The sequence below is a fragment of the Rhea pennata genome, chromosome 2, assembly GCF_028389875.1.
Source record: "Rhea pennata isolate bPtePen1 chromosome 2, bPtePen1.pri, whole genome shotgun sequence".
Taxonomy (NCBI): Eukaryota; Metazoa; Chordata; class Aves; order Rheiformes; family Rheidae; genus Rhea; species Rhea pennata.
This window is the reverse complement of record NC_084664.1, coordinates 137,488,340-137,515,113: the sequence shown is the minus strand read 5'-3', so window position 1 is coordinate 137,515,113 and position 26,774 is coordinate 137,488,340. Positions and strand designations below refer to the sequence as shown.

General features: G+C 40.5%; 1 protein-coding gene across 41 annotated transcripts in view; it reads left to right on the top strand.

The window, feature by feature from the left end:
* Positions 1-20,616, top strand: part of RIMS2 (regulating synaptic membrane exocytosis 2) — a 459,058-nt gene extending 438,442 nt beyond the window's left edge. For 39 of the 41 annotated variants that reach the window (XM_062568285.1, XM_062568269.1, XM_062568279.1 and 36 more), the window contains 5 exons: positions 15,278-15,419; positions 16,896-17,008; positions 18,010-18,111; positions 19,094-19,233; positions 19,668-20,616. In XM_062568285.1, the coding sequence (XP_062424269.1) occupies positions 15,278-15,419; positions 16,896-17,008; positions 18,010-18,111; positions 19,094-19,233; positions 19,668-19,886 (716 nt within the window). In that variant the 3' untranslated portion in view covers positions 19,887-20,616. Of the gene's footprint in view, positions 1-411; positions 574-15,277; positions 15,420-16,895; positions 17,009-18,009; positions 18,112-19,093; positions 19,234-19,667 lie in introns of those variants that run through there. The other 2 variants (XM_062568307.1, XM_062568308.1) reach the window with 2 other exon arrangements.
* The last annotated feature ends 6,158 nt before the right edge of the window (positions 20,617-26,774 follow it).

The following is a 26,774-nucleotide window of genomic DNA, read 5'->3' as shown; positions in this document are numbered from 1 at the left end:
CGGCGCGCTGTGCCCGCCCCCGGCGCGCCGCAGCCCCGCGGCGGCGGCGGGCGGCGCGCAGCGGGGTCCCGCGCGGAGCCTCTGCCCGCAGGTGCCGGCTCGCACCGCGCCGCTCCGCGCCCGAGCCTCCGGCGCCCGCTCCCGCCGCGGCCGGGCAGCCTCGCGGGCGAAGCGCCCCGCGCCCGCGGTGGCTTACGCCGCCCGCTGACGGCTGCGCCCGCCCGGCCCGGCGCCGGCAGCGGGGCCGAGCGGAGCTCCGCGGCGCGCAGCCCGCCGAGCGCGGCCGAGGGCGCCGCGCCGCCTCCGCGCCCGCGGAGCTGTGCAGGGCCCGTGGGGCGCTGCCGCGCCGCGCCCGCCGCCAAGACGCCGCGCTTCTTGTACCGCGCCAAGGGCGGGTGCCGCTCGGCCAAGATGGGCAGGCAGACGGCGGGCGGCGGGCGCAGCATGCAGCGCTCGCAGAGCCGCAGCAGCCTCTCGGCCTCCTTCGAGGCGCTCGCCGTCTACTTCCCCTGCATGAACTCCCTGGAGGAGGAGGACGGAGGTGAGGCGCGGCGCGGGGCGGCCGCTGGCTGCGTCGGGAACCCGGGTGAGCTGCGGGAGGCTTTTCGGATGTTCAACGTAAGCGTTACCTCCGAAATAAAGTTAGCGGCTGAGCTTTAGTTCAGGAGAAAAAATGAGGGAGGGGGTCTGCGCGCAGGCTGCTTCCTGCCAGTGCTTGGGCTTCTTCAGAATTATGCTTTATTACGACATAAATTATAAAGAAAAGCAGATTTGAACAGGTAAAAGCCCTGACCCCGTTTACCTTTTCCTGAGGAACCTCGGTGTAGGTAGACAGCTGTGGTTAGCGCTGCACATTGTAGTTCTAGCACAGTTCATCGCTCGTAAAAGCTAGTCCAACTGGTAAAGCTATTGCACAATTTCCGTGTATTTGTTGCAGGACCAGAACTTAACAAAGAAGAGAAAGACCGTTTATTTTCTAGATTACAGTGGCAAAAATAGATTTTTTTTTAAAAAAAGTAACAGTAATGAAAGTAACATTTGGACAACCTGAAAAACAAGACGTTCCAGTTACTATTAAGAACGCATGTGAAGTATGTGTACATATGCTTAAGCCTAGCACCAAATCTGACCTCAGGCAGAACTGTTTCTTCATGAGCTGGTTTTAAAAATGTTGTTTTTATAAGGAATATAATTTGTTGTGTTTAAATGTGCTTACATATAGAATAAGTGTATAGTCTTTCTGGCATTCATCAGAAATAATTTAAGATTTTTTATTAATTGAGCATATTCCACCTTTGGTAGATCTTAGCAGTATCTAGATACCTCTATCTGTACAACGTGAGTAAACCAAAATGTGTGTGCACACAGCTACGTGTGCGTGCAGATCATAATCTGTGTTGAGAACATCTGCATCTGCGCTGATCGCCCTCCCCATCTCAGGCTGGAAGTTCAGAGGCAGCTGTTTGTCCTCAGCCTTCATGTATCTTATTTATACTTGGAGGTGCAACAATCCCTTAAGTTTCTTCCCCATCGTTCTGCTTCCTCTTTCTGTCCTTTCTGAGGAGAAGCCTGGATGTGGTCCCGGGCACGTCCCTTGAGCTCCGTTCCGGGGCCGTCCAGCCTGCCGCTTCCCCCGAAACAGGGAGCTCCTCCCTGGGGCACAGCGTGCTGTCCTTCAGTACTCTCATCTCTTCCTTGCCTTGGACAGAGAAGTGAACTATGAAATATTGCCAGTAGTCTGCAGGGCAGGCTTTAGAGGGCATCTTGTTTAATCTTTTGATATGCTAATAAACTCCGTTGCTGAAAACAAGTGTTTTTAAAGCACTGAATAGATCTTGAATTATACTAAATGTGCTTAGATCCCCTTTAAAGATTATTTTTCTGTCCAGAACTAGTTGTCTTTTTAGTCCTGAATATTAGTTATAGTAATTGTATCCATCTCGTGTGAAATCCTGTATAATGTTCTGGTCTGTTTTCTTTATTTCTCTAGGAAAAACCTAACTTATTTCTGAGCTGAGATAATGTGTATGTTTAAAAGCATTCACTGGTTTAAAGAAATCTAAAATATATGGAAATCAATAGAGGATCATCTGCTAATTTAAGGTTAATTGAATTATAATACTTTGTTTAGTTTGTGCTGGCAAGTTATTTCAACTGAAATGTAAAAAAATATGTATTTTTACTTGTTTCATGGATTTGTGATTTCTGATAGTATTTACATGTAGGCCACACCTGAAAATGTGCAATTCAAATGAAAAAGTAGAGATAGAAGTGCTGTATAGATTTTGTCCATCTGAGTTTCTAGTTGTGCAACTAAGATTTCCAACATACCAGGTTACTGGGAGAGAGACAGGCATTGTGGCGAAACTCTATTCCCAAGTGTTTTCATGGAGATTATAAAGACAAAAATGCAGTCCAGTTGTTTGGTTGCAAGTCACCTCTGCATGCAAATTGGAATTTATAATCTTCTAATTGCTTTTGTGTAATTATGTGTGTGTACTGCCAATGTGCTTGAATGGATGTGGTCCATGCACTCCATTGCTTACGGACTTAATGCTCTTTTTAGAGTTTAATCTGAAAAATTAATGTTTTATCTGAAAAAGATAGATGTTAAGCCCACTTCATAAGCTGTCCAGCCTTGAGATTACAATTGTAATTATTTCTGTGTATGACAGATAGGTTAAAAAAGATGCCCTGCTACAGAGGTGATTTTACATTTCCTACTAAATCATGTTTTTAATAAAAATAGAAAACCTGATTTGTTGGGACATTCATTTATGATACTCCTGTGAAAACTTTTGGTCTTTGACTACTGAAATGAATACACTGACCCTTAGGTATATCTTTGGATATGAAAGGATGTGAGTGAGAATGTCAAGTTTAGAAGTAATTGAAGAGTAACTCAATAGAATATATTAATAGGAATGATTTTAGATGCCTTTTTTGAATGCCATGAATGATGCCATAAATTTAAATGTCAGTTGATTAAAGGAGGAGACAATTAGTCCCTGATATCCAGGCTGTAACATACTTAGGAAGAGGGGTGGTGGACAGACTGCAGTTTTCTGATTCAGTGGTAGGCCTAGGGAGCTAATGCTGCATGTGGTCCCAGAGCAGAGCAAAATTCGTATCTCATCACATACCCAGTGTTATCAAAGAATTTCTTTTGTGTATTTTGTTTATTGATGGTAAAGGGTCTGGCCTCCATCCTAAGTGTGAACTGGCATCAGGAAGTGGAACAGATTTAAATTACACTTACAGCTGAAGAGAGGTGTGAGGTGTGGACGTCAAATCAGTACCTATCTGAAATACAGTTGCTCTCGAAGCATCCCAAGCCTCACGGTTTGCCTGATATCCTGACTCTGTTGAAATGAATGGAAACTTTATCATCAAATTCAAAGGGCCAGAGAATTAGCACTTAAATAAATTCCTACTGTGACATGTTAGATATCTGCATAGCTATAGTGCAAAATTCTCCAGCACATAAAATATTAAAAAACAGTGGATTTGAGTTTACGAAACTGTCATGGGCAACAGGAGGATGTGATAGAGCAAGTGAATGCTTGCTCTCAAGTTCAACAATATTACTGGAGAAGAATTACAATTATCTAACATACGTTGATACATTGAGAAATGGGACAAAGATTTGGGTAGTGTGTGGTCACTAGAAAGCCTATGTCCTTTTTTATAAGCAGGGCTGTTAACTCACTGCATCCTCAAATTACACTGTCTTATATAGTTTGCTGTAATACATTTGCATTACATTGTGGTCTTTTACAGCCACTTCTGATTTGCATTTTCATTGAGGTGTTGATATATGCTGTTAAATAGGAGGTTGTAAGGAATGTGGCTATTGAATTGCTACTTCTGTCAAGATCTGTGTACAGAAAGGTGCCCTCGAAAAGGAAGTATGGTTCAATTTCAAGTCTTCGGTTGCTGAAGTACTGGTTTATTGGGTGGTAATGAAGGATACTATGAAATTAAAGGGGCAAGTCAAATGCTTTGCAGGTGCTGAAGACAATTCAAGAGATATTTTATGATAATATTTAAATTAATTCAGAAAGAATAGGAAAGCATCTTGGTCTCCCAGTATGCAGGAAAAACAAAAGGCAATTGAAAAAGAAGCCACAGAATGTTCTTCAGCCCAAGACAATCATGCCAAAAATAGCATGAATTAGCTATGTTAGCTGAGGAGAAGATACATCACAATTTTGCATACTGATGCCTACCAGTGGAAGTATCTGAGTGTTGCTACAGGAGTTAAGTAAGAATAGAAACACATTACATGCTGTTATTACCCAGCTGGCAACTATCTATCTATAAAACTTACTTGAAAAGTTGTTTGATCCCACATAGATATCAGCAGGAATGTTGCCACTGACGTTAGTGAGTGAAGGATCAGGCCACAGTTAAATGTATATTTAACTGCTCCGCTGCTCCCTTGAACAGTGTGGTTGGTTTCAGTGGCATTGCTCACACATTAATCATTGCTCCCTGGCAGAGCTGGAATAAAGCCCTGCAGTTCCTCGGTTCTGTTCCTGTGGTTAGGCCACCAGATCACACTGTCCCTATGGAGGTCCCAGTAGACAATAACAAGCAGACAATAATTTAACCAGAAATAGAAAATGGGGGAAGTAGTAACAATAAATTCATTAACACAGTAATTATTACAGGGAACAGAATCCTGCACATGAAGTAGTTATGCTTTAAAATTATCCTCTTAAGAAGAATAAAGGGATAGTAGGAGTATCAGGCAGTGAAGAAAATGAGAATTAACTACATCTTCTTGGGGGAATTGGCCTACTTTTTGGCCTTGGTGGTAAAGACGACCTTGTTTACATGGAGTATTCGTAGGCCAAACCAAAGTGGAATATGAAATAAGGATATATTGCCTTGTGGAAAGGATATCAGAGAAAAAAGATAAAGCGTTAAGGACCTTGGGGTCAATTGATGCTTACAGGCCAGATGTGGTCTACTCTGTATCTTCTGCAGCAGTGGGATGGCTCATCTGGAGGGTAAAAAGCACTCTGAAGACAGGATCTAGATGACCTTTAAGTTTATGGTCAATATATTTTTTTTTAAGTTTGCTGCTGGAGCACTACCCCGGGGCTGAATTGAATCTGCCTTTCCATCTGTGCTGTGGGGCTTAGTCTCACCCACTTCTACTGCCCTCTTGGCTGGTCCCGGAGTGGGGGTGGTGCAGAAGTTACTCCAAGTAGTTGCATTTGCCTTTGCAGCCCCAGATGTTTTTACCAATTACACTCAGATACTATACTTATAAATGCAGTATAAATGCTAAACTAGATTGCACCTTTTTTAAAAAAAATACAGCCAAGTTAGGACTGTAACTTAAAATATGTACTTTGGGAGTATCTGGAAAGCCAACAGAGAAAAGTAGAGAATATTACTGAAGGAAGGACTGACATTCAGTGAAACTGAATTCAATTGAATTTGAATGTCAATTTGATTGAATTAATATTCAGTACAACCTGGATGACTGAAATGGCCAACAGAGATTTAAAGCTGTATGTCTCTTGCATTTATTATATGTTGTTCTTTTAAGCTTTAACTGCACTGAAGCATATGTCCGAATAACTAACAAATAGCTCAGGTGCGGCCATATCAGCAGCAGTGAAGCTGCCGTGTACGACAGGCTTCATCCCTTGTGGTGCCCACACACACCTGAAAAAAACTGTCACGTAGAAAAAATCTACATGCTGGAGTTGTAATTTTCCAATTGCAAGGTCGACGGTGGTGCAGTCAGAGCACTGGAATGCTGCGCTGCCATTGCTCCAAACGGAGAGGTAAATGTTTTAACAGCAGTAGTTTGAAAATGGGTCATTACAGCATGAAATTTGCTCAGAGTTTTGGGAACTGTGGTTATTTAAGTAATTGTATTTGCATAGTATCATTACTCTTCTTAGACAAAGCTAGGAGGAGGAACTGTTTCTAATTTGTGTAATCTCAGTAACCATCCAACTGCTTGGCGCAATCTATCTCATTAAGACCTAATAGAGGGTGCTGAATTGTTTCAACACGCTTGCTACATCATTAAAAATACTGCACAGATTCTTCTGATAAGGTATGTAATGACCCTAGCTAGGCTAAAAATAAACAAGACTTGGCTAAAGAATGATGTTACTGTCATTATTAAATATTCAGAATACGTCTCTCAATTCATGTAATATGGAAATCAAAAAAGCAATTTTAAAACCCTCAACATATATATATATATATATATATATATATATATATATATATATATGTACATTCTTCACTGCTTAAGAATTGGTATTCTGCTCTTGGCACTGCATAGAATAATTGTTATGAATGAGCACCTGAAATTGCTACACATCCAAAAAGCTGCATGTACGTACAAACATTATAACTCAAAATTGCAATGATGGGTTTTTTAACTTAAGATGGTCATTCTTTGTCATTGGCAAAATCAAATACTACGGTTTTAAAGATTTCTTGTGGTAAAGATAACACACCTATTTAGTTATTCCTTATGTAAGTGGTATAAAATTAGAACGTAATTCCACAAAATTGCTTGCTCTATTTTTTTTTCCAGCTTGGGGATGAGCCTAATTTCCCATTGCTTTGCACTTTTTGTAGTCATTTAGATGTCTGTACAGGATGTACAAAGTGAAAATAAAATGCTACCGTTTTGACACTTGCACAAAAAATGCAAAAAGTCAGACATATTATATTTGAATTAGAAGAGTAGCTATCTGTGTGGAGATCGTAACTAGTCCAAATGAGAGTTTCCGAAATACTGTTCTTCAGGTAATTTATCGCATGGGACATACAGCTGTGGACTGCAAGGTGAAATTCTTCTTCAGCGTCTCATCTTTGTGTTATTTGATAGCAAGAGTAAGAGGCCTTGGGCAGGCAGGTCCTCAGAAACTTAGGAAACTTGTGGTTTTATCAGTAATAGGAACAGGGATGTCTAGTACATGGCTGCAAGCAGCTGAGTGGCTGTGCACAGTGTGTCCCTGGTTCAAATCTCACTGTCAGGAACTGTACATTTCTAAGTAAAAGCAATTAGGGTAATGTAATAATTCTGCATTTACTGTCTACGTCTTTCATGTCCCATCAGAAGTGTTTTTTTTTTTTTTTTTTTTTTTTTTTTTTTTTTTTTTAAATCTAGCATTTGAGCCACTTTATGAGCAACAGTATTTTTCCAGGCTAGATTCAAACTTTTGTGGATCTCAGGCTGGAACTGTTAATCAAGAGGTAATTTGCTCACTCAGTAAATTTCAGTATAGCTGCTGTCTTGGAAATACATCTTACATAATTTTGAAAACAATATACCTTTTGGACTCTGCGAGTATTCATTTGAAAAAAATAATGTAAACATAATAAGGATGTCCTGATCTTTCTTGGGCCAAATAGATTGTGAAAAATCATAAAAAATACTTTATTTTCTTTGTTTATAAATTAAAATTTATCATTTTTAAAGTGCATGCTTGATGTTTTGATTTTTCTACTTAAATGTTTTTAGGTGAGTGAGTTTTATATCTCACATGAGCTTTATATTTGTTCTCTCTTTTAATGAGATGCATTAATGCATCATTAGTTTAACTGGACAGTTATAAGGATTGAGTTAGAAAGTAAAAAGGCAAAATTTAAGGGTTTTATATAATAAATAGAGATACAAGTACAGTTGTCACTACCAGCGCAAGCAGTATGCAGTTGCAAAAAAGAAAGAAAAATGATCTATTCTGAAATATCAAAAAGAAAACTTGGGTTTTATGTATGGCAACAGGAGCCTTCTCTGTTTCAAGTTGTACTGAGAAGTATGCAGTTCCATCATGTATTTACAAATGTCACCCTATATTAAAGCTGTGATCAAAATCTATCATCAACTTCTATAAAATTATCTGCCCAGAAGCCAGTTTGTTATTAAAGAGTCAGAGCAAGCAATCAGAAGAGAAGCAGAGATCCCAATGGGTGGTTGTAGCCTAGACAGTAACACCACACACCCAGGCAGGGGAGCTCATTTAGTTTTGCTTCCCTGGGATTGCTCCTGGAGCATCCATATCTACTGTCAGGGAAGGTCCTTGGTCAGGAGACTGACTGGGCAGCAAACTTCCCGGCTGTGGTTCCCGATAAATCCAGTTGAGGTTTCCAGGGAGAGCTACATAGTACGGGTTTTGAAATCCAGTTGTAAGGTGTCACAGACAACTGCTTGCCATTTTTCCATGTCTATCTGTGTAAAGCAGCATGTTCACTAGGTGATTCTGTCTGAATAATAATAGAGGTGGTACAGGGATTTTTAGGAACGTAGGAGCAACTATCCTGTATCTGGAAATACAGCTCTTGTTAATGCCACAGTCTTGGAAAAATATGTCAAAAACTTCTGGGATCCAGTGTTGAAGAGCTTACACTGATGCCCCATTGAGACAAAAGCAGCTTCAGCTGTTTGGTACTCTTAAGAAATTGCTGGAGGATCAATTAGGACTGGCAGAAGAATGGGCAGCAGCACAGCCGTGAAATTTAAGTGGCAGAAAACAACTTTAAATGCAATAAAAAGTGGAAGAGAACTGGGAGCAGGTGTCTGCCTTCAACCACAGCGTTACGTGGGAGCATAATAAACTGACTTTATATCATGCAGCCACAACAAGCCGGGGAGATCGTCTCCAGATTGAAAATGTGACTAGCTCTGCCATGAAAGGGGAATAAAGCAAGGAGAAAAGATGCTGTGGTCTGCTCAGAGCTTATAACCTCTTTCTGTCCCCTGGGCAGCAGAGATTCACGATGTCTGCCTTTTGGGTCCCATATAGGCGAATTCATCAGATATGGGACCTGAGAGCTACTACATCAGCTTTTAGCCTAAAGTTGGAGCCACAGTGTTGCTGCTGATCGTTTCATTCAGATGTGTGTTACCTTAATTAACCAAGCTTCCAGTATGGTCAGAGGGAAGAAAGGGGAGGAAACAAGAGGGTCCGGGGCAAGAGTGGAAAAGTATTTCTTGACTGAAAGGGAAGAAATAGTGATGCCTCCCAAGAAATTTAAAAATCTTTTCTGACAAGAACCTGCAAGGCAGGGTATACAGGAAAATGCTTGGTTACCTGAAAATGCAGAGTAGCAAACACAATAAATTGAGGGAAAATTCACCTCCTGTAGCATGGCCAGGGGACGTGGCCTCTCCTCCCAACATCTTTTCATTCTCAAGCTTCATGTATATTATGTGCAGGGAAAGGCACATGTCTTTTGGGCAGCTATTCCCTTCCTTCCTGTAAGACAGGACTTCCTGGAGGATTTGGGAAGCCCTGGCATAGTGCCGACGCAGGCTGTCTTAAGCTTGTCTTAGCTCTTTCAGACATTTCAAACCTGAGGGCTTTCATACTGCTATGCTTTCGTACTGAAAGCAGCACTGCTTTTAGGCTAACAGAGCAGGCCATTACCATGCCAGTCTGAATTTTTAGGTGTTTTATATTCCCATATTCATGCAGCAGGGACTGGAACCCAGGTCGTCCCTCCTTCCTTGCAATGCCTTTCCCACTGGTTATGATTACTGCCAGGCCTTCCGAATGCTCTTTGGGCTTCATAAATATATCATGCATTGTGAAAAAACTTCCTCAGAAAAACTGTAACAGAAAAGTGTATAATCCGGGGTCTAGCACTGTCTTTAGTGAATGGATTAGATGGGCTCAGACAGAGGTGACAGTAGAATCTGCGTTTCCCATGTCCTGCTTAAATCAGTAGATCCTATCCTGTCTGTTGATTGGGGTCTCTGGGTGATGCAAGGAAAGAAACAACTCATCTGCAGCTTCCAGCAGTACTTAGAAAAGAGCTAAATGCCTGGTTCGGTATGGCCAGAACTTGGGCTCTTCTGGACAACAAATTGTACGTCTGCAAGGGAATTTGAGACCTAACCTGCCACCCTTTGCTTAAGTGAGATCAAATGTTCAGACTTTCTGTAATGATTGTATTTAACACGTTCTTAATGTGCCCAGAAGCAGATCACTGGATTCTTAAGGAGCTTCACTCTTGCAAAATAGTCACTTACAGATGGCTTGGTCTCTTTGTGGCTCTAACTCCTGAGTTCAGATGAAAATACTGCGCTCATTTTCACGCAGCCCTTTTGGTGGGGCAGGGAGAACAGAGAAGAAGTGGCACCTCACGCATGCAGGTGTCCCCTAAATTCTGAAGCCCTGGTTGCGCTGTACTGAGGACAGGTCCAAGCAAGAGGATGCGTACCACCTGCAAACTGTCATAACCGCTTTGCCTCTGCCTGCCCCAGTGCTGCCCTCTCCTGCGGTCTGTGCCGGATGGCCAGCAGCTGGGGCAAGCACCTGCTGAGAGCCCTGGCTGGGCCCCGCTGAGGCCCTGCTCGCCCAGCGGCATCCCGGGTCCCAGAAGGTAATCTCTCCTCTTCACTGCAGTTTTCAACTTAGGCTCATCTGATATTTAAGAGTGTATCAGTGGTTTTGCACTCCTAAATTGCAAGTGATTTGGACTCAAAGTTTTGGGAATAAATAATTCCATGTGTAATTTAAAAAATACGGCCTGTAGAGTCTATTTGCAGTAACCATATTAGTTAAATTACCAGTGTGATTAACTACAGGAATGAATGTGCTTTCATAAATGTCAAAGCAATTATTTCTTGTAATTTGTTCCATTCCTTGTGATATGGCCACAAGAATCTGAACTAGCATTTTCTCAGATAATATATTCCATATTTTATGATGAGGACCCGAGAGAAATTTCTTATTTCTAGGGCAATTAGTTGATACTAATTTGGAGAAAATCTATTCTTCATTTGATTTTTGGTAAATAGTATGAAAAATCATTTTCAGTATAGGTTAGCAGCATACTTAGCAAAAAACTGAGCTCTCTAATTTCTGCGTCCTTTCATTTCAGGAATTAAAAAACTGTAAGTGAAGTGAATGTGTATGTATAAATATTTTATGGTTATAAATCCAAACTGCCACCTTTACAGTGATGTCAGGTACACCAAGTTAGGTTGTAGATATGTGTTTACTACTGTATTAGTGTCAGATCCATCCCCAGGTTATTTATCTATCTAGAAATTAACATTACCTCAGTTGGACTTGTTTGGCTCTATGTTTACTTTTGAAACTGATTTTGTGAAATGAGCTGTCTTAAAAGAACAGCGTTGAAATTATTACTGATTTGTTCCTTTTTGGCTGGATCCTGTGCAGAGCGCAACCATACAGCTAGCTGATTCAACACAATTGAGGAGGAAGATTACATTTCTAGCGAGGGTTGGAAAAAATAGCGTGGTTTGGAATGGTAAGACCTTCAGCCAGATCTTCCGCAGATCTGCAGCGTGAAAGCCTGGCGCCGGAGGCTATTTCTCGGTGTACCTGCCTTGCATTTTCATTGCCACTAGTTGCCTTTCATTGCCTTTTAAGTATTTCAGTCCTGAATTTATGAAACATGAGTTATGATTCATATAAATGTTGTCTTTTTAAAAATTGTGTGATGAATTGTGTGATTATCTGGAGTACAGTGTCCAGTTCTGGGCTCCCCAGTACAAGAGAGACATGGAGCTACTGGATGGAGTCCAGCATAGGGCTACGAAGATGATCAGAGGGCTGGAGCACCTGCCCTATGAGGAACGGCTGCGAGAGCTGGGCCCCCTCAGCCTGGAGAAGAGCAGACTGAGGGGGGATCTTATCAATGTCTACAAATAACTTAAGGGAGAGTGTACAGAGGATGGGACCAAACTCTTTTCAGTGGTTCCATGCGACAGGCACAACCACAGGAAGTTCCGCCGAAACGCGAGGAAGAACTTCTTCACTGCGAGAGTGATGGAGCACTGGACCAGGTTGCCCAGAGGGGTTGTGGAGTCTCCTTCTCTGGAGATCTTCAAGGCCCACCTGGATGCAACCCTGTCTAACATGCTATAGGTGACCCTGCTGAGCAGGGGGGTTGGACTAGATGATCTCCAGAGGTCCCTTCCAACCTCAACCATTTTGTGATAATATTGATTTATTACATTTTCTCAGGGACCAAAGTATTGCTCGTATTGTGGACAATAAAATGTGGTTATTTCTTATTCATATTATTTCTTACCAGTTTAACCAAGCTTAATCTGAAAGAATACTCACTCATCTCTAAAGTGGTAGTTCAGGAATGTCCGTGAGCTGAGGCTTCTTCTATATCTCTATTCCAAATTACTGTTCTTGCTGTTAAAATCTTCAACTCTTGTTTCAAAAAGCATCAACATCATGATTAGCAGCCTTATTGCTGAAAGGTCAGATCTTTCTCTTTTGAGACCATCAGAGAGCTCTGCCTATTTCTTTTGAACACTTGAAAATAGTTATTCACATAGCTGCCTTTCAGCACCCATTCTTTCAGCAAGGATCAAAATAATGCGAGATTAGGATTCATGCTTATACAAAAGTTAGGTTTAGTGTGTGTTTTTAACTGTTGTCCTATTTTAATGTGAACCAGAGCACTTACTTCAGTTCAAATTAATATGGGAAAGTAGAATGGCTTAAAGGTATGAGATAGAAGATTGCTAACAACAGCCAGTGAAATATCTGTCTCTGTGAAGACTTGAATGGCAGCTGCACTAATTCTACCATAATTTCTCAGTAAATTGGTATACAACAAATGTGTAGATTTTTATGAATATTTAGTTAAAGTCAAGGTATACAGCTTCAGAATTGCAATTCAGAAAAAAAATCTTCCTTACTAATTAATAAAAATTACTGTATTCTCCTTTGTATATCACATATTCAAATTTGTCTCAAACCCAAAAATCTTGTGAAGGCATAAGGGTGTAAAAACTGGAGGAATCATGCAAGATGGTGATGTCCTGTTACATTTTTATGAGAGAATTCATGTTTGCAATAGTGAACAGAAAATGATGGCATTCAGTGGAACTGAACAAAAATGGATGCTAATTAATCAAAAGAGCACTTAAAATAGGGAGAAATATCCTGTAGCAACACCTTAATGAAAAGAGGATGGAGCCTCAGGAGCTGTGCGCTTTTCATACAAAACCATAACACAGTGTGCTCTTTCTGCCTAAGTATAGCACAGTTTTTCCAGGCACATTTGTGGGAATATTTCTGTGATCTGAGTGGATTTTAGATGAACTTGGGACCAGTGTTGGAAGTCAGCTGCCATCTTTCATTAGTTTAGTATAGATTATAAAAACAGCAGAGACTTGGAACATTGCAACCCAACAGAAGTGAAATTATTGACTTCTGCCCTTCATTTTTCAGATGTCACATTGGGCTTATATCCTTTTTATTTGTATTTATTGTACCAGAAATTGATGGGCATACTATAAGTAGTTTTCATGCATTGAAAAAATGATTTTGCTCTGTTGAGTACTAAATTCATGTGGGTAACTGAAGTTCCAGAACAAAACTACTACTTCTGTTATTTCTTATATACATTGTAATGATTAAAAGTTATGGTCTTAAGGAATATATTGAAAACTTGTAAGGAGCAATGATGTGATCTGAATCATTCATGATGCTGATATGAAAGTGTCTCGTTACTGCTAATACTGCAGTGTTATTAAACATTCTTTGACAAGGGGTTAGTGGGTTTTTAAGGTGTTTGGGGTATCTCTTTCCCACTTTGCTAAAATTCCTCTGTTCCTTATCATCTGATCTGCTTTAACTGGAGGGACTGAGATCTATTTCTGCAGGGCTTCAACCTTGCTGTAGCCTGTAGGACAGAGTGACCCTGAGTGGGGACATGGAAACATGTTCCCTCCTCCTGTTCCTGTCCGAGGGTACAGTGCCTCTTACTCTAACTCAGCCCTGATGCTCACTCATTCTCCTTGGGATATCAGACAGGACAATATCCTCCTCCCTTGCTCATTTTCATTCCAAAATCCACATGCCCAGCAATTCTTCTGTCCGCTGTTGATGGGGCAGAGGAGGAGAAAGGGTAGCAGAGTCTACATAGACTGCAGAAGAGGGCTAGTCCCTTGATATCTGTAAGATCTTGGATATTGCTGTACTCTTAGTGTATCAATATTTAAGAATTCTAGTATCATTTGGTGTCATGTCCATTTAGAATTACTACTTTTTTATAGTGTCATCAGTATATCACACATCTGTGTGCTGAGGTTAGGATTTTTTATCCACTAAGCCAGTTTAAGAAATTAGAATGCAGAATTCTCTGCACCATCGCAGGAAATAAATAGAATTTTAAACCAGAAATGACATGGAATAACCATCTTTTATTCATGGCAGAAATAAATTGAGACTTCATTCCATTTTGTTCTTGGCTTTTTTTTTGATGGGTCTTTCAATATGTGTTCTAGTTGAGGTCTTGATCAAAATCCCTACACTAAAATGCTGTTACATTACTTCTTGAGTATTTTTCTCTTATCTGATACCCTATCTGTCACTCTGCTGTCTATAAAACTGAAAGTAAAATATGTAAGCAGATGCAATACAATGATTGCTAATCTTGGAGGTAGACATAAAGTTTCATATTGTGCATAAAATTCAACACAAATTTTATTTTTAGATATTAAATAAAACCAGCTAATGTAATGGGAGGAGGGGGAAGGAAGAAAGAAGAATAGGCAAGAGTTCTTAATTTGTTGTGTGCTGTCTTCACTAATGGATGTCCGTAACTTAATTTAGCAAATAATGACCAGATGTTTTTAAATCAAATAATTCAGCTGAATTAGAATATTCCTCAAACGCTACAGGTTTTGACATAATGGTAATATTTTCATTGAATTCCTAAGAGGGATGTATTCATTCAGAGAAAATATATTTTAAATACACAAGAGTATGGCTACTGTAAATCTGGTTACCTCTGCAAGCAGACTGTACACTGAAGAATTTGTGTTTTGTGTATGCTATCTGCCCTTAAAAAGCAGAACTAAGTTATTTAAAGGATCAGCAATGGCTATTCTACTTTCCTATTATTAAAATTTCTGTATTTTAAAATGCAAGATTTGGTATAGATCAATAATTTCTTGCTTTGACTTGTTTCTGCAATGTGGAGTGATTGTTTATTATCTATATTACTGCCTTGTGCTGTTCTATCTGAACATAAGAAAACATTTTCACTGGGAAGGTGGTCAAACACTGTAGCAGGTTGCCTAGAAAAGTTGTGGAGTCTCCATCCTTGGAGATATTCAAAATCTGGCTGGACGTGATCTTGGGCAACCTGCTTTAACTGACCTTGCTCGAGCAGCAGGGTAGGACCAGATGATCTCCAGAGGTGCCGTCCAACCCCAGCTGGTCTGTGATTCTGCAGAAACACTCTGTTATTGTAGCATGTTATCACAAAGACTTGTGTTCTGTTTCTCCAGAAGCGGGTGGCAAGAAGCTGCGGAGCACTGTCCAGAGGAGCACTGAGACAGGGCTGGCTGTGGAGATGAGGAACTGGATGACACGTCAGGCCAGCCGGGAATCTACAGACGGGAGCATGAACAGCTACAGCTCTGAGGGAAAGTAAGCAAAAGTTACTACTGATACTCTTACCTGACATTTCTCCGCAAAACTGATTGCTGAACAAGAGTGAGGTGAATGCTGCAGTTCCTGTTCTCTCGGGATTCCCTTCCTGACTTCATGTCATTTGAATACAGACCAAGTCTAAACTTTCTCCTGTATCTGAAAGAGTTTCCCATTTTTTGTATGGGTAGTACAACGATCATTCCTGTAGCACCACGTTAAAGATACTTGGGAGGTCAGATGGGAGCAGGAGTTTGGTGGGAGTGGAGGCAGGTATAGTGCCATATGTCAGTCTCAATAAAAGGACACTTTCTGTTCAGCAGACCTCTACCTTCAGGTACATCTCCTAGTGTATTTCCGGAGAGCTGAAATGTCTTCCATTTCCAGATGACCTTCACTTGGTTCAACAGTTTATCAAAAATGGTGAAGAAGTGATCTAAGTAGAAATACCAAACTCTAGTGTATTTTAATTTCACATATTATGCTTTTCTGAAAGGCCCGAGTTGAAGACCTTTAAGATGCTTCCAACAAAAATCTTACTGTGAATAGATTTATTAGTGGTATTCAGAGCCCTTGGACAACATATCTGCTCTGGACAGTACACCTTACAGTGCTGGTGTCAAAGCAGATGCGTTTTACGTGCTTGAGATGGACATTTATTTATGGTCAGTCATTAAAAATTACACTAGTTTTGCCTCTTTCTCTTTTCAATGATCATCTAGAAAATTACTATTTTTCGCAGGAAGTTATTGACCAGATAGTTTCTGTGAGTAATTGTTGCCTTGAAATGTTTCACAGATAATTTATGGCAAGATTTCAGAACCTGAATTTTAAGTTATTTGGTTATTTGCCACAATTAATTTCGGTTCCATTATTGAATATGTGTCATTGTTAAAACCATTTTTAGAAAAATATTCATAATGAATGTTCACTTAAAATTTGTTTTTATAAACAGTGATCAATATTCAGTCTAACATAATATTCAGTGTTTCACTGAATACTCTTGACATTCAGCCACAGAGTTCACATTGACTGAGAAACATTTCCTGAGAAATTTTACTCTTGTGTAACTAAATTACTGCTAAGGGCCTGTATTAGTATCTTATTGAACTGATCTCATGTGAATACTGCAGTAATTAACATTCGTCCTTGATATATTGGGAAAAAGGAGGAGGATGGAAAAATATTACTGTGGAAATTAAAAACTGTGAGGATTAGTGCTTCCTTCACCTGTTCAGTTATGTGCTGGAGGCCAAATTGCTGAAGACCAAATAGCTACTTGTTGAACACTAAGAGATTTTGAAAATTACAGTAATTGGCTTGCAATCTTGTCAGTGCAAATAAGTTCCTTATAAGCACTGGTACCAATAAGTATAAATGCTAAAGGCAAAAAAAAAAAAAAAAAAAAAAAAAAAAGAAAGAAAAAATGGATGAATTCCAGTTTATTTGTTGATTTTGTGCAATATTATCTTTTAGTTTGATTTTCCCTGGCGTGAGGTTGGCCGCGGACAGCCAGTTCAGTGATTTTCTGGATGGACTTGGTCCTGCCCAGCTTGTAGGGCGACAGACTTTGGCCACGCCATCCATGGGTAAGCATTTATGTCCTGCAGATGCAATATCTTTGACTGAGTCTGGTAATTAGAACGCAGAAACGAGCTAGATTCTAATTCTTTAAATACTGTCATGTGATTTTGGGCAATTCAGTTAAAACCAAAACTATAACATCAAGTTCAACCCAAACCGAAGGGAGGGTGTCAAGGGGATAGGCTAAACTCTTTTCAGTTGTCCCATGTGAAAGGACAAGAGGCAGTGACACAAACTGAGCCACAGGAAGTTCCGCCTGACCGTGAGGGGGAATTTCTCCCCTGTGAGAGTGTCAGAGCCCTGGAACAGGTTGCCTGGAGAGGTTGTGGAGTCGCCTTCTCTGGAGATACTCAAAACTTGCCTGGATGCAACCCTGTCCAACCTGCTCTAGATGACCCTGCTTGAGTAGGGGGGATTGGACTAGATGATCTCCAGAGGTCCCTTCCAACCTCAACCATTCTGTGATTCTGTGATTCTGTAACTGATTATAATCATGGGTTCTCATTAGGACACTCAGAAGTAGAAAGATGTGTTGAAAAATTAGTTGTTTATCTATTCTTCTTTAGTTTTCTCATCTTTAAAATGTGGCTAGTGGGACCAACCTTTTCTCTGAATCATTTTTTGTACTTTTTTTTAGAACTAGAACCATGGTGAAAAGAGATTTCAAACAATTTTACAGAATTATGTTGTAATAATTCCCTTGCTGCCTGTATTTCTCTGGAATTCCTGAGACAAAAAGAGATACAATTTCAAGTGATTGAGGCAGAGAGAAAGGAAGATAAAATGTTGTTTGCAGGGTTTTTTTTGTTTTTTGTAGTGTGTATTAATGTAAATAGCAATGAAAAGGCTAAGTCTTAAATTATCTAGTAGTGTTAAAATCCTGATCACCTTTGCTGGTATAATGCAAGAGAAAAGTCATCACATACTCACTGTCGACCTTTCTATACCTATTAGTGTGATTAAATATTTCTGATTTACAATGCCAAGTTTTCTTTTTCTTTTCTAGGAGATATCCAGGTGGGAATGATGGACAAGAAAGGACAGCTGGAAGTTGAAATAATCCGAGCTCGTGGCCTTGTTGTAAAACCAGGTTCAAAGACACTGCCAGGTAAGAAAGAAGCAACATGAATAAAATTCTACCAAAAAACCCCAACAACAACAACTCCCTTCCCCCAGCTTCTCAGGCTTTCCTGTTCAACTTAAGTAAACAGAACTCTTTTAGCAAATACACATAACAGATTATAATATAGTACGTTGAAATGTGAAAATACACTGAAGTGGTATAAAAGCTTGCAGTAAATACAAAAGATCATATTAAACATTTATATTTTAAACTACAGGAGCATTTTAGGAGCATTTTAAATTTCAGGAGAAAAAAAATGTCAGACTGTCTTCTGCACCAGAAGACACTGAAGTTATTTTAGTAACAGCAAATGGTTATGGGGCGGAAGGGAAGATGTGTGCTGAAAATGTGATATAGGAGTCTTAGGGGGAAAAGAGAGAATTAACAAGATGTGTGGAATAGGAACCTACTCTGAAAAGTAGACCAGTACTTGATATTTACTCCTTATTTTATAGTTGGATGTCCTATCGCACTGTATGAAAAGGACAATATAATGATATTTTTAGCAAGCTCTTCTGCCAAAATAGAAATGGTGTCAGTCTTTTCTCCACTGATTTTCACCTTGTAGATTATTTTAAATTATTAACAATTTGGAACTTTGATCCAAATCTCACCAAAGTCAATGCGAGTCATTCATTTACTTAACATTTAGTATTTTGCATACCGAACAGTATAGGGATAGTATGTATAGGAGTATCAGACTTTTCCAGGTCTAAATCTGAGTTATTTCATGGCAAAAGAATAACATAAAAAAAAAACAGATAGAAATCATACCGAGGAGATAAAGTAAATAAAACGCATAGACACTTTGCATGTTAATAAATGCTAATATTGTTGGTGAAGATTTGTTCATGTAAGTGCTAAATGGCAGATTTTAGCATATGGTGATAGAACGTTGCATCTTTTATGCAAAAATCTGGTCGTACATATCCTTTACTTATTGTCCTTTATTTTCTTTCCTTATAAGCACCATATGTAAAGGTGTATCTATTAGAAAATGGAGTCTGCATAGCCAAAAAGAAGACAAAGGTAGCAAGAAAAACGCTGGAACCGCTTTATCAGCAACTTCTATCATTTGAAGAAAGTCCCCAAGGAAAAGTTTTACAGGTAATTTGCATCAGTATTTTTCTGCACCTGCAGACATGCCACCCGTACGGTTCTCTCTGAATGAGCTTCAAACTTCCCTGCTTTGTTTGGCAAGTACTGCTGCTTCAAACACTTGTTGGGCTCTTAAAAGTCATACAGCAACATCACTTGATGAGTAGCAAGTACTAAGTGCTGAGCAAAAGTTAGCTCCAGATTATTTACTCTGTACTGTATGTGTGGGCTCCTTAGCTTGCTGGGCTTTCTTTAGTATGGATAGTTACTCAGTTACTGCCCAAGTCGCTTCTGCAGCTGCATCATGGTAAAATACGCAGAGTTAAATTATGTCAGCAATCAAATATTCCGTTCCTTGCTCTAAGTAGAGGCTTTTGAAGAATTTCAGCTTTCATAGTTTTTCCTGAAACTTTTCTGTTTTCTTGTGTTTCCTTCGCTAACAGATAATTGTTTGGGGAGACTATGGACGTATGGATCACAAATCCTTTATGGGAGTGGCACAGATACTTTTAGACGAACTGGACCTGTCCAACATGGTGATTGGGTGGTTCAAACTTTTCCCTCCTTCTTCCCTAGTAGACCCAACTTTAGCTCCTCTCACTAGAAGAGCCTCTCAATCATCTCTTGAAAGTTCAACAGGACCTTCGTATGCTCGCTCATAGCAGCTGTGAAACTGTTGTCATAGCAACCAGCGTTACAAAAAAAACAAAAAAATTACAGGTCGCAAACCCTGGTAACACTGCATGCTTAATGTTGTGTCTTCTGAGCCTGTTTCTAGGGCTACAAAGCGATCCTGTGTTCTCAAGGAAGTTGCACACATTGTGCCCTATGGAAGGCCCTCAGGTGAAGGACTGACGCCGTAGCGAACTGCCCGGTTTGGAGTTCAGGGACACTGAGTTTTGGTCCAATCCGAAGCCATGGACTAAACTAAAAGATTCAATCTGTTTCATGCAACAAAAGTCCTTTTCAATGGCATATCTATTTTGTTGCTCCTGTTTCTTTATTTGTCTGCCCTCCCCCGTCCTGAAGCTTGGTTATGCCACAGAAATGGAGTTTCCCTCCCGTGAAGCCATGTCACGAGTCAGTGGATTTGCGGACATTGGCAGAGCAGTGGAAGAATATAAGGACGCTGGAAGAGTCAGCTGTCATTTGCAACAGTTACCTGAGATCTGAAAACTCTCCATACTGGAAAGGTTCAAGACTTAAAAGTGGCAGGCTTCATAGCTCCAGCTATAGTTACAGTGAAACCCCAGATGCGATGGACTCTCTGAAAAATAAAAATCTGTGGATATACTGTACTGTATGAAATTAAAGAAACTTTTTTGCATGGACACAGATTTAGCTGAACACTTAAATTATTTTCTTGGGGCTGCAACTTGCAAAAAAAAAAAAAAAAAAGAATAAATCAGCCATTTTCAACAATTTATATTATTTTTAAAAATAAATTTCACTAGTGCATGGTTTTAAAGGGAAGAGAATGCAACAGGGTGATACAAAGACACACCACGTTTATCATTCTTTAAATCAGTCATGGTCTGTATTTTTGCAGACGTATATTAAAAATAATTTCTAGCAAATATTTAAAATTCTGTTTATGTGACAAGAAATAAGTGTAATATATTAAATTTATTTAAATGTAAAAGGTACAAGCCTTGTAAAGTTCAACATAATGTGCAAATTTTACACTTCTTTTACCTCCTTCTTTCTCTGTCTCTTCTCCAATCTCCCTTCTTCCTTTTGCTCTTTTTCCCCCCTACCTCCCAGGATGATCATCATATTCTAAAATGGCTACCTTTTGACTTATTACTCTCTTATGCCCCATATTTGGTTCAGGGTTGCAGATTGTTCTGCATTTCTGGATTATTTGAAAAAAAATATTGTTTAAGAACTTTCTTTTTTTTCAAGCATGTTGAAAAGGATTTTGCAACATGGCTTGGGAGTACATTAATGTAATTCAGCATGTATTTGATAAAGAAGATATTTGAACTTTTTGCAATTTATTGTACAGTGCATGGTAACTTATTTTCATTTTTTCTCACCTTCAAATTGAATTCTACAGCAAAATACTGGAATCATATGGCCATTGTAAAATGTCGTCAATAAATTTGTTTTCAGCACCAGCATCATTCATTCAAGGGTTGAACTATCATTTCTTGAAGGTTTGGGAAAGAAGAAAAATTAAGTAAATGATTGATTTTTTTAAGAAATAAATTTAAACAATTTTATTTGCACTAAACCAAATAAATTGCTACATTCTTGGGTTTATAAAAACAACAAAAGGTTACTAATTCTTACAGTTCTTCTGCTGTACAGTTCAATTTTCATGGACTACATTTGTGTTAGCAAAGATATAATTTGGTAGTATCAGTCAGAAAAATGTCAATCTTTGGTTCATAAAATAGCCTTAAAGAAAGTTTATCAGTACCTCTCTAAGAGTTACTTGTCACCATTACTAGAACCCAGAGTGCAGGCAACAGAGCTTCAAAACCTGTTTTCTGTAGCAGACAGTAACTACCATTGGGTGGTGCTGCAAGTTCAAGCTTCTCATTTAATCACATTATTTAAAGGGAATGTAACTGGCTAACATTTAATAACAAAATGTCCCATTTTTGTGGGTCTTTATATGCCTTTAATACCTACTTAAGGTTTAATGTTGAAACCTTGCAATAATTTGTGAAATATATATCACATCCAACTTTAAGGCCACACAGAATTATTCTGATTTTATTTGAAAATCTATTAATGTTTCCCATTAAAAAATTGTACAAGCCTCTTCAGAGGGCAAAAGTAATAATAGTGTCACTTAAAATGCCTTTTTTCTTTGTGCAATATCGTATAAATCAAGATTGTGTCTTGTCTTCAGAGATTATATAATGGATTATTGTTAAGTTAATGGACAGACTGGTAAACATTATATTTATGGAAATAATTTAGACACCTGTCTACCAGCAAACAAATAAGTAATACATGCAGTCAAAACATGCAGTCAACAGTATCCCCTACGATTACACAAAAATGCATAACCATTTTCCTGGAACCGTGAGTTGCACTCACATTCTTGTATGCATAGTGCTGTATAAATTATTTCAAATTTTAAAGTCAAGGACATGACGCATGGAAGGTTTGTACATACTTGTCATTATGCAGTATTTATTTTAAAAGAATTATTGTATTTTTTTTAATTTTCACACGTCTGCAACTCTACTTATGGTTTAGTCATGTAAATAGCACTATTCCAGTGATCACTGCTGTCTTGTACATAGTTCGTTTTAAAAAGTTAAAAGGAATTGGGGGAAAAAAAAAGGGGGCAGACTAGGCCTGTAATGAACACCAACCAGTGTAAATCAAATTCATTCTGGTGATGGTATTTAACACTTTAAATAAAACGTTTTCTTTACAGACGTTGTGCGCGGCGCTCTGTTTCTGTCCTCGCGCGCGAGGCCGAGGGGCGGCGAAGCTTCGGCGGGTGCCGGCGGCCGGGCCTCGGTGCCTCAGCCGGGCCCCCAGCGCCCGCTCGCGCCCGCCGCTGCGGCGCCCGCCGCCGCGGGGCTCTTCCCTGAGGCGCCCGGAGCGGGCGGCCGCCGCGGCAGGCGGGGAGTCGCGCCGTGGCCGCCCCCGCCGACGAGCCCGGCGGCCCGGGGGCGCCGCGTCCTCGTGGGCCTTTGCCCGTACCCACCTGGGCGCGGAGCTGGTCGCTAGCCGGGTAACTACTCAGGTTACAAGCGGTTTTATACAGCAGATTAAATGCCGATGTTTAAAAGTGATAGAAAAATTAACAGAGCATCAGCTTTCACCGTCGCAAAGTTGTGTAACGCTATGCACGGAGTCTGAAGAAGTTCGTGTTTATTTCTGTAGCTAATATCTCTGTATAAGCCTAATCTCCCTATCATCCAGATAGCAAAGAGCAGATGCCAAAATTACGTCTCATAACAGTCTGTCAAGTGTCACTACCCCCTCGGTCCCTCCCTTGGTAAGTATTTCTAGTGAGCCTTTAGCCGGAGCAAGCAGCTATGGGAGGAAGAACATGTGTAGTCTCCCAGACAGGAATGGCCCGCGTTCAGGAGAGATTCGTATGGCACTAGCTTTACCTGGAAAATACTAAAGCTATATGCTACAGAGAGCAGCTAAATTAACCTCTGGAATTACTGGCTTAAAACCTGTCTACTTCAGATGCCTTATTTAGGACATGATGAATCACCTGGGGCAGAACAACTTGTCTCCTCTCTTTCCCCACTGAGTACAGAGACTGAAGGAGATGAGCACCATGCCCTCTGCATCTAACTTTGAAACAGCCGTGCTTAGGAGGAGCGGACCCAGACTCAGCAGCAGGGAATAAGAGTAAAGACTCCTAGCAAGTCCCGTCTGAACTGCCTGAGTGATTCCTAAGTTTGAGGTTCAGCCGGAGGCTGGTAAGAGATAGACTGATGAGGGAGGAAATGGCTGGGAATTAATTTTTCAGAACTGAAACGCTGCACTGCCAGGTCACTCCTCAACCCAGCCACAGAGAGAGAGAAAAGCTGTTGTCCACCCATAATAATTAAGCCAGGCATTAATGCCCCAAAGGTTTTCCGACATGAGGTCCTACAGAAGGAAATGAGCATCCTAGTCCTGCAGAAAGTCCTTGACAGAGGACTGAGGAAAACGCCTCCATAAATGCCTGCCCTCCATGACTCTGCAATCAAAACCAGCTTATTAAGTGCCATCCAACACATGCATATGGCTGAAGTGTTGTTGGCACGAAGATGGACTGTGTGAGTGGCACTAGGCACCATTAGCTTTAGAGACAGCTACTTGTAGGTTGACTCTACAAGGAGGGAGCAGAATCGGCATGGGTAGGCTATTTTGCTGGAACAGACTATTTCTCTGGATGGCTGTTAGTGAGACTAGTCCCGTGGACTTTATGATGTCTTTTTCAAAGAAGTCCTTCTCTCTAGCTGCAGATTTGGTTAGGGAACAGTCAAGTGTTTTAGTAATGATACTTATATTAAGATGACCCCAGTCAATGACATGAAAACAGAACAAAATACCAACACTTACTAGGCTAAAACGCAAACAGCCGGTCCTACTATGTAAATTGTGCATCTGACACATGGAAGAAGAAAAGGCCAGTATTATGCCTGCCAGTACATGTCAGCCTAGTTTGGATGCCAATAGCAGCCAAAATAATTACTACAGCCTTGTAAAGAATAAAAAGCAGATTTATGGAAGACTGAGGGATGATGAGGGAAAGTGAAGCCAGCAAAGTAACAGTGGCCATGTGTTTTACTGACACCCTGTTTTGTTTCCAGGTGATTAACACATTAGCTGCAGCGTTCCTGAAGAGCAGCAGACGGCTGTCCTGCAGATAAGTGTCATTTTTATGAGAATAAGGCCCTATATTCCATAAAACATCACATTAAAAGAGTGCTGCTGCATGGTAAATAGGTTAAGAAGCTTGGTGCTATTTTCAAGCATTTTTTTTATGGTCTACCACACACAGGAAATAACACAATGATTTGCTTTAACAATTTCTGCAATCCATATGCTGGTTCCATAACAACTTCCAAGCAGTGATTTTTTTTTCCCTGTTTCTGAGGTTGAACTTGAGGCTTGCTAACTCCCTTAGCTGCTAACTAGGACTTTAACCAGCCCTATTTACCACCTGCCTGGTGTGCTAAAGCATCAGCGCACACCTCACAGGGCCACACGAGTGGTCTGCAGGGACAAGATAGGTGGCTCTTGGCCTCTGTTGGGTTTGTACTCTGAAGCTCTGGCTCTCTGGGAATTTTCCTTGAGTAATACGTGGCTATTGCAAAGATATAAGCTGGAGCTGTTATATAACCTGATGCTCTTTGGCTACTGAAAACGAGTTAGACCTAAAAGAGTAGCTCTCAGCATGAGCAAGAGATGTCTGGGTCCCATGAAGGCAGATGTTTGAGTCTCATGAACCAGATCAAATCTGCTGAAAACCTCATCCCCAGTCTGTCCCCTAAGTACATAAGCTAGACAAGAAGATGTTGAGTGGAGACACAGGGGTGACATGGGCTTCAGCTTTCTGCCAGCACATAAAAACAATCACAAAATAAACAAGCCCTGTTGGTACATTTCTTAACTGTAAATGCTTAAATAAGATGAAAAAGAAAGAAAATGAACATGAGAATCCCCATTCCAGACTACTGATTTCTATGGACTGTATTCATTTCTAACTCAGGATTTCCTGTGTTGAATTAACATGCTGAGGTATCAATAAATATCACAGTATCCCTGTACAGCTGTAGAGCTAGTTTTCTTTGGTTGGACATCTAGTTTATTAAGAACTCATTTTTGTATAATTTTTTCTTTACCTGCTTAGGCACGTTTTTTCCTTCTCTATTTTCTTTGGTGACGATCCATAAACTGAGAGCAGGATTGAGCTGCCAGCCACATGAACCATCCCCATCTGGCATGTGTCTGATTTATACTTAAAATGTGAGCAGATGCCTTAGGCAACAAATTCAGAATAATCCAGCATATAGTTTCCTTCCTCTCTCCTTGCTTCCCTCTCTCCCTCAGCAGCTCTTCTTTCCTAACTAGTATTGATTAACAGACTTAATTGTGACAGCTGGGTGTCAATGCAGCTCAGCAAGCCACTCTTGCAATCAGAGATGGACACTCATGCTGTCCTTAGGCATCTGATGTAGGTGAAACTCAGAGAGCCAAAATTAAGATTCTGTTTAATTGTAGTTGATGGAAAGAAATAAGAGTCCCTACAGGGTAATTCTAATTTAGGATCCTCTGAAAAGCCATTTTGAGCACTCTTCCTATCAGCTACATAGGAAGCCTAAGGCTATTCAGCTTCCAAGATAGGCCATGCAACTACTACCCAAAATTGCAATGCCACCTTGTGGATAAGAGATAAAAGACCGGTCAGTGTTTATTCCGGTCCTTTTTGTTTCCAGAAAATGGCTGGAAAATCTCTCTCCCGAGACCTGAGTGAAAATGAATTTGAGTTTTATGAAGGCAAAAATTTTGGGAAGGCACAAGCTTGCCCTTAGAGGTAAGCTTACCCAAGGTAGCGTCTCTCTCACCTCAGACACCCTGCAGCCCTCTCATTCAAACCTCCAAATACCAATCTGACTCTGTGACTGCCCTCGGCCTTGGCCAGAGGACTGCAGCCACAGGGCTAAGTCTCATTTCTGCTCTCAGACAGCTGCTTGACTTTCACTTGCAGAGGAACAAGGTGCCATCCTGGCTACTAAAGCACCGTGACAGCCTGTTCCTGGCTTTGCTCTCTTGTTTCTGCCTCTGAACCAAATTCATTTAGGTTGCAGCTGTACTGCTAAACAAAACAAGCCAGCTCCTGTTTGCTGGCACCAAGACTAAGCAGCAAGACTTGCTGTCTGTCTACATACCCAAACTTCCTTGCTTCCTCCTCCCTCCCTTTCTTTCTCTTCCCCTCCCAAACTGCTGGGAACAAGTGCTGGCCTAGGCTATCCCCCAAACTTTTGTGGGAGAGTGTTCTTTGGCATAGGTTAAAACCAGGGCAGGGAACATGCTCATGGTGACACTGCATAGATGCGACATGCCAGTGC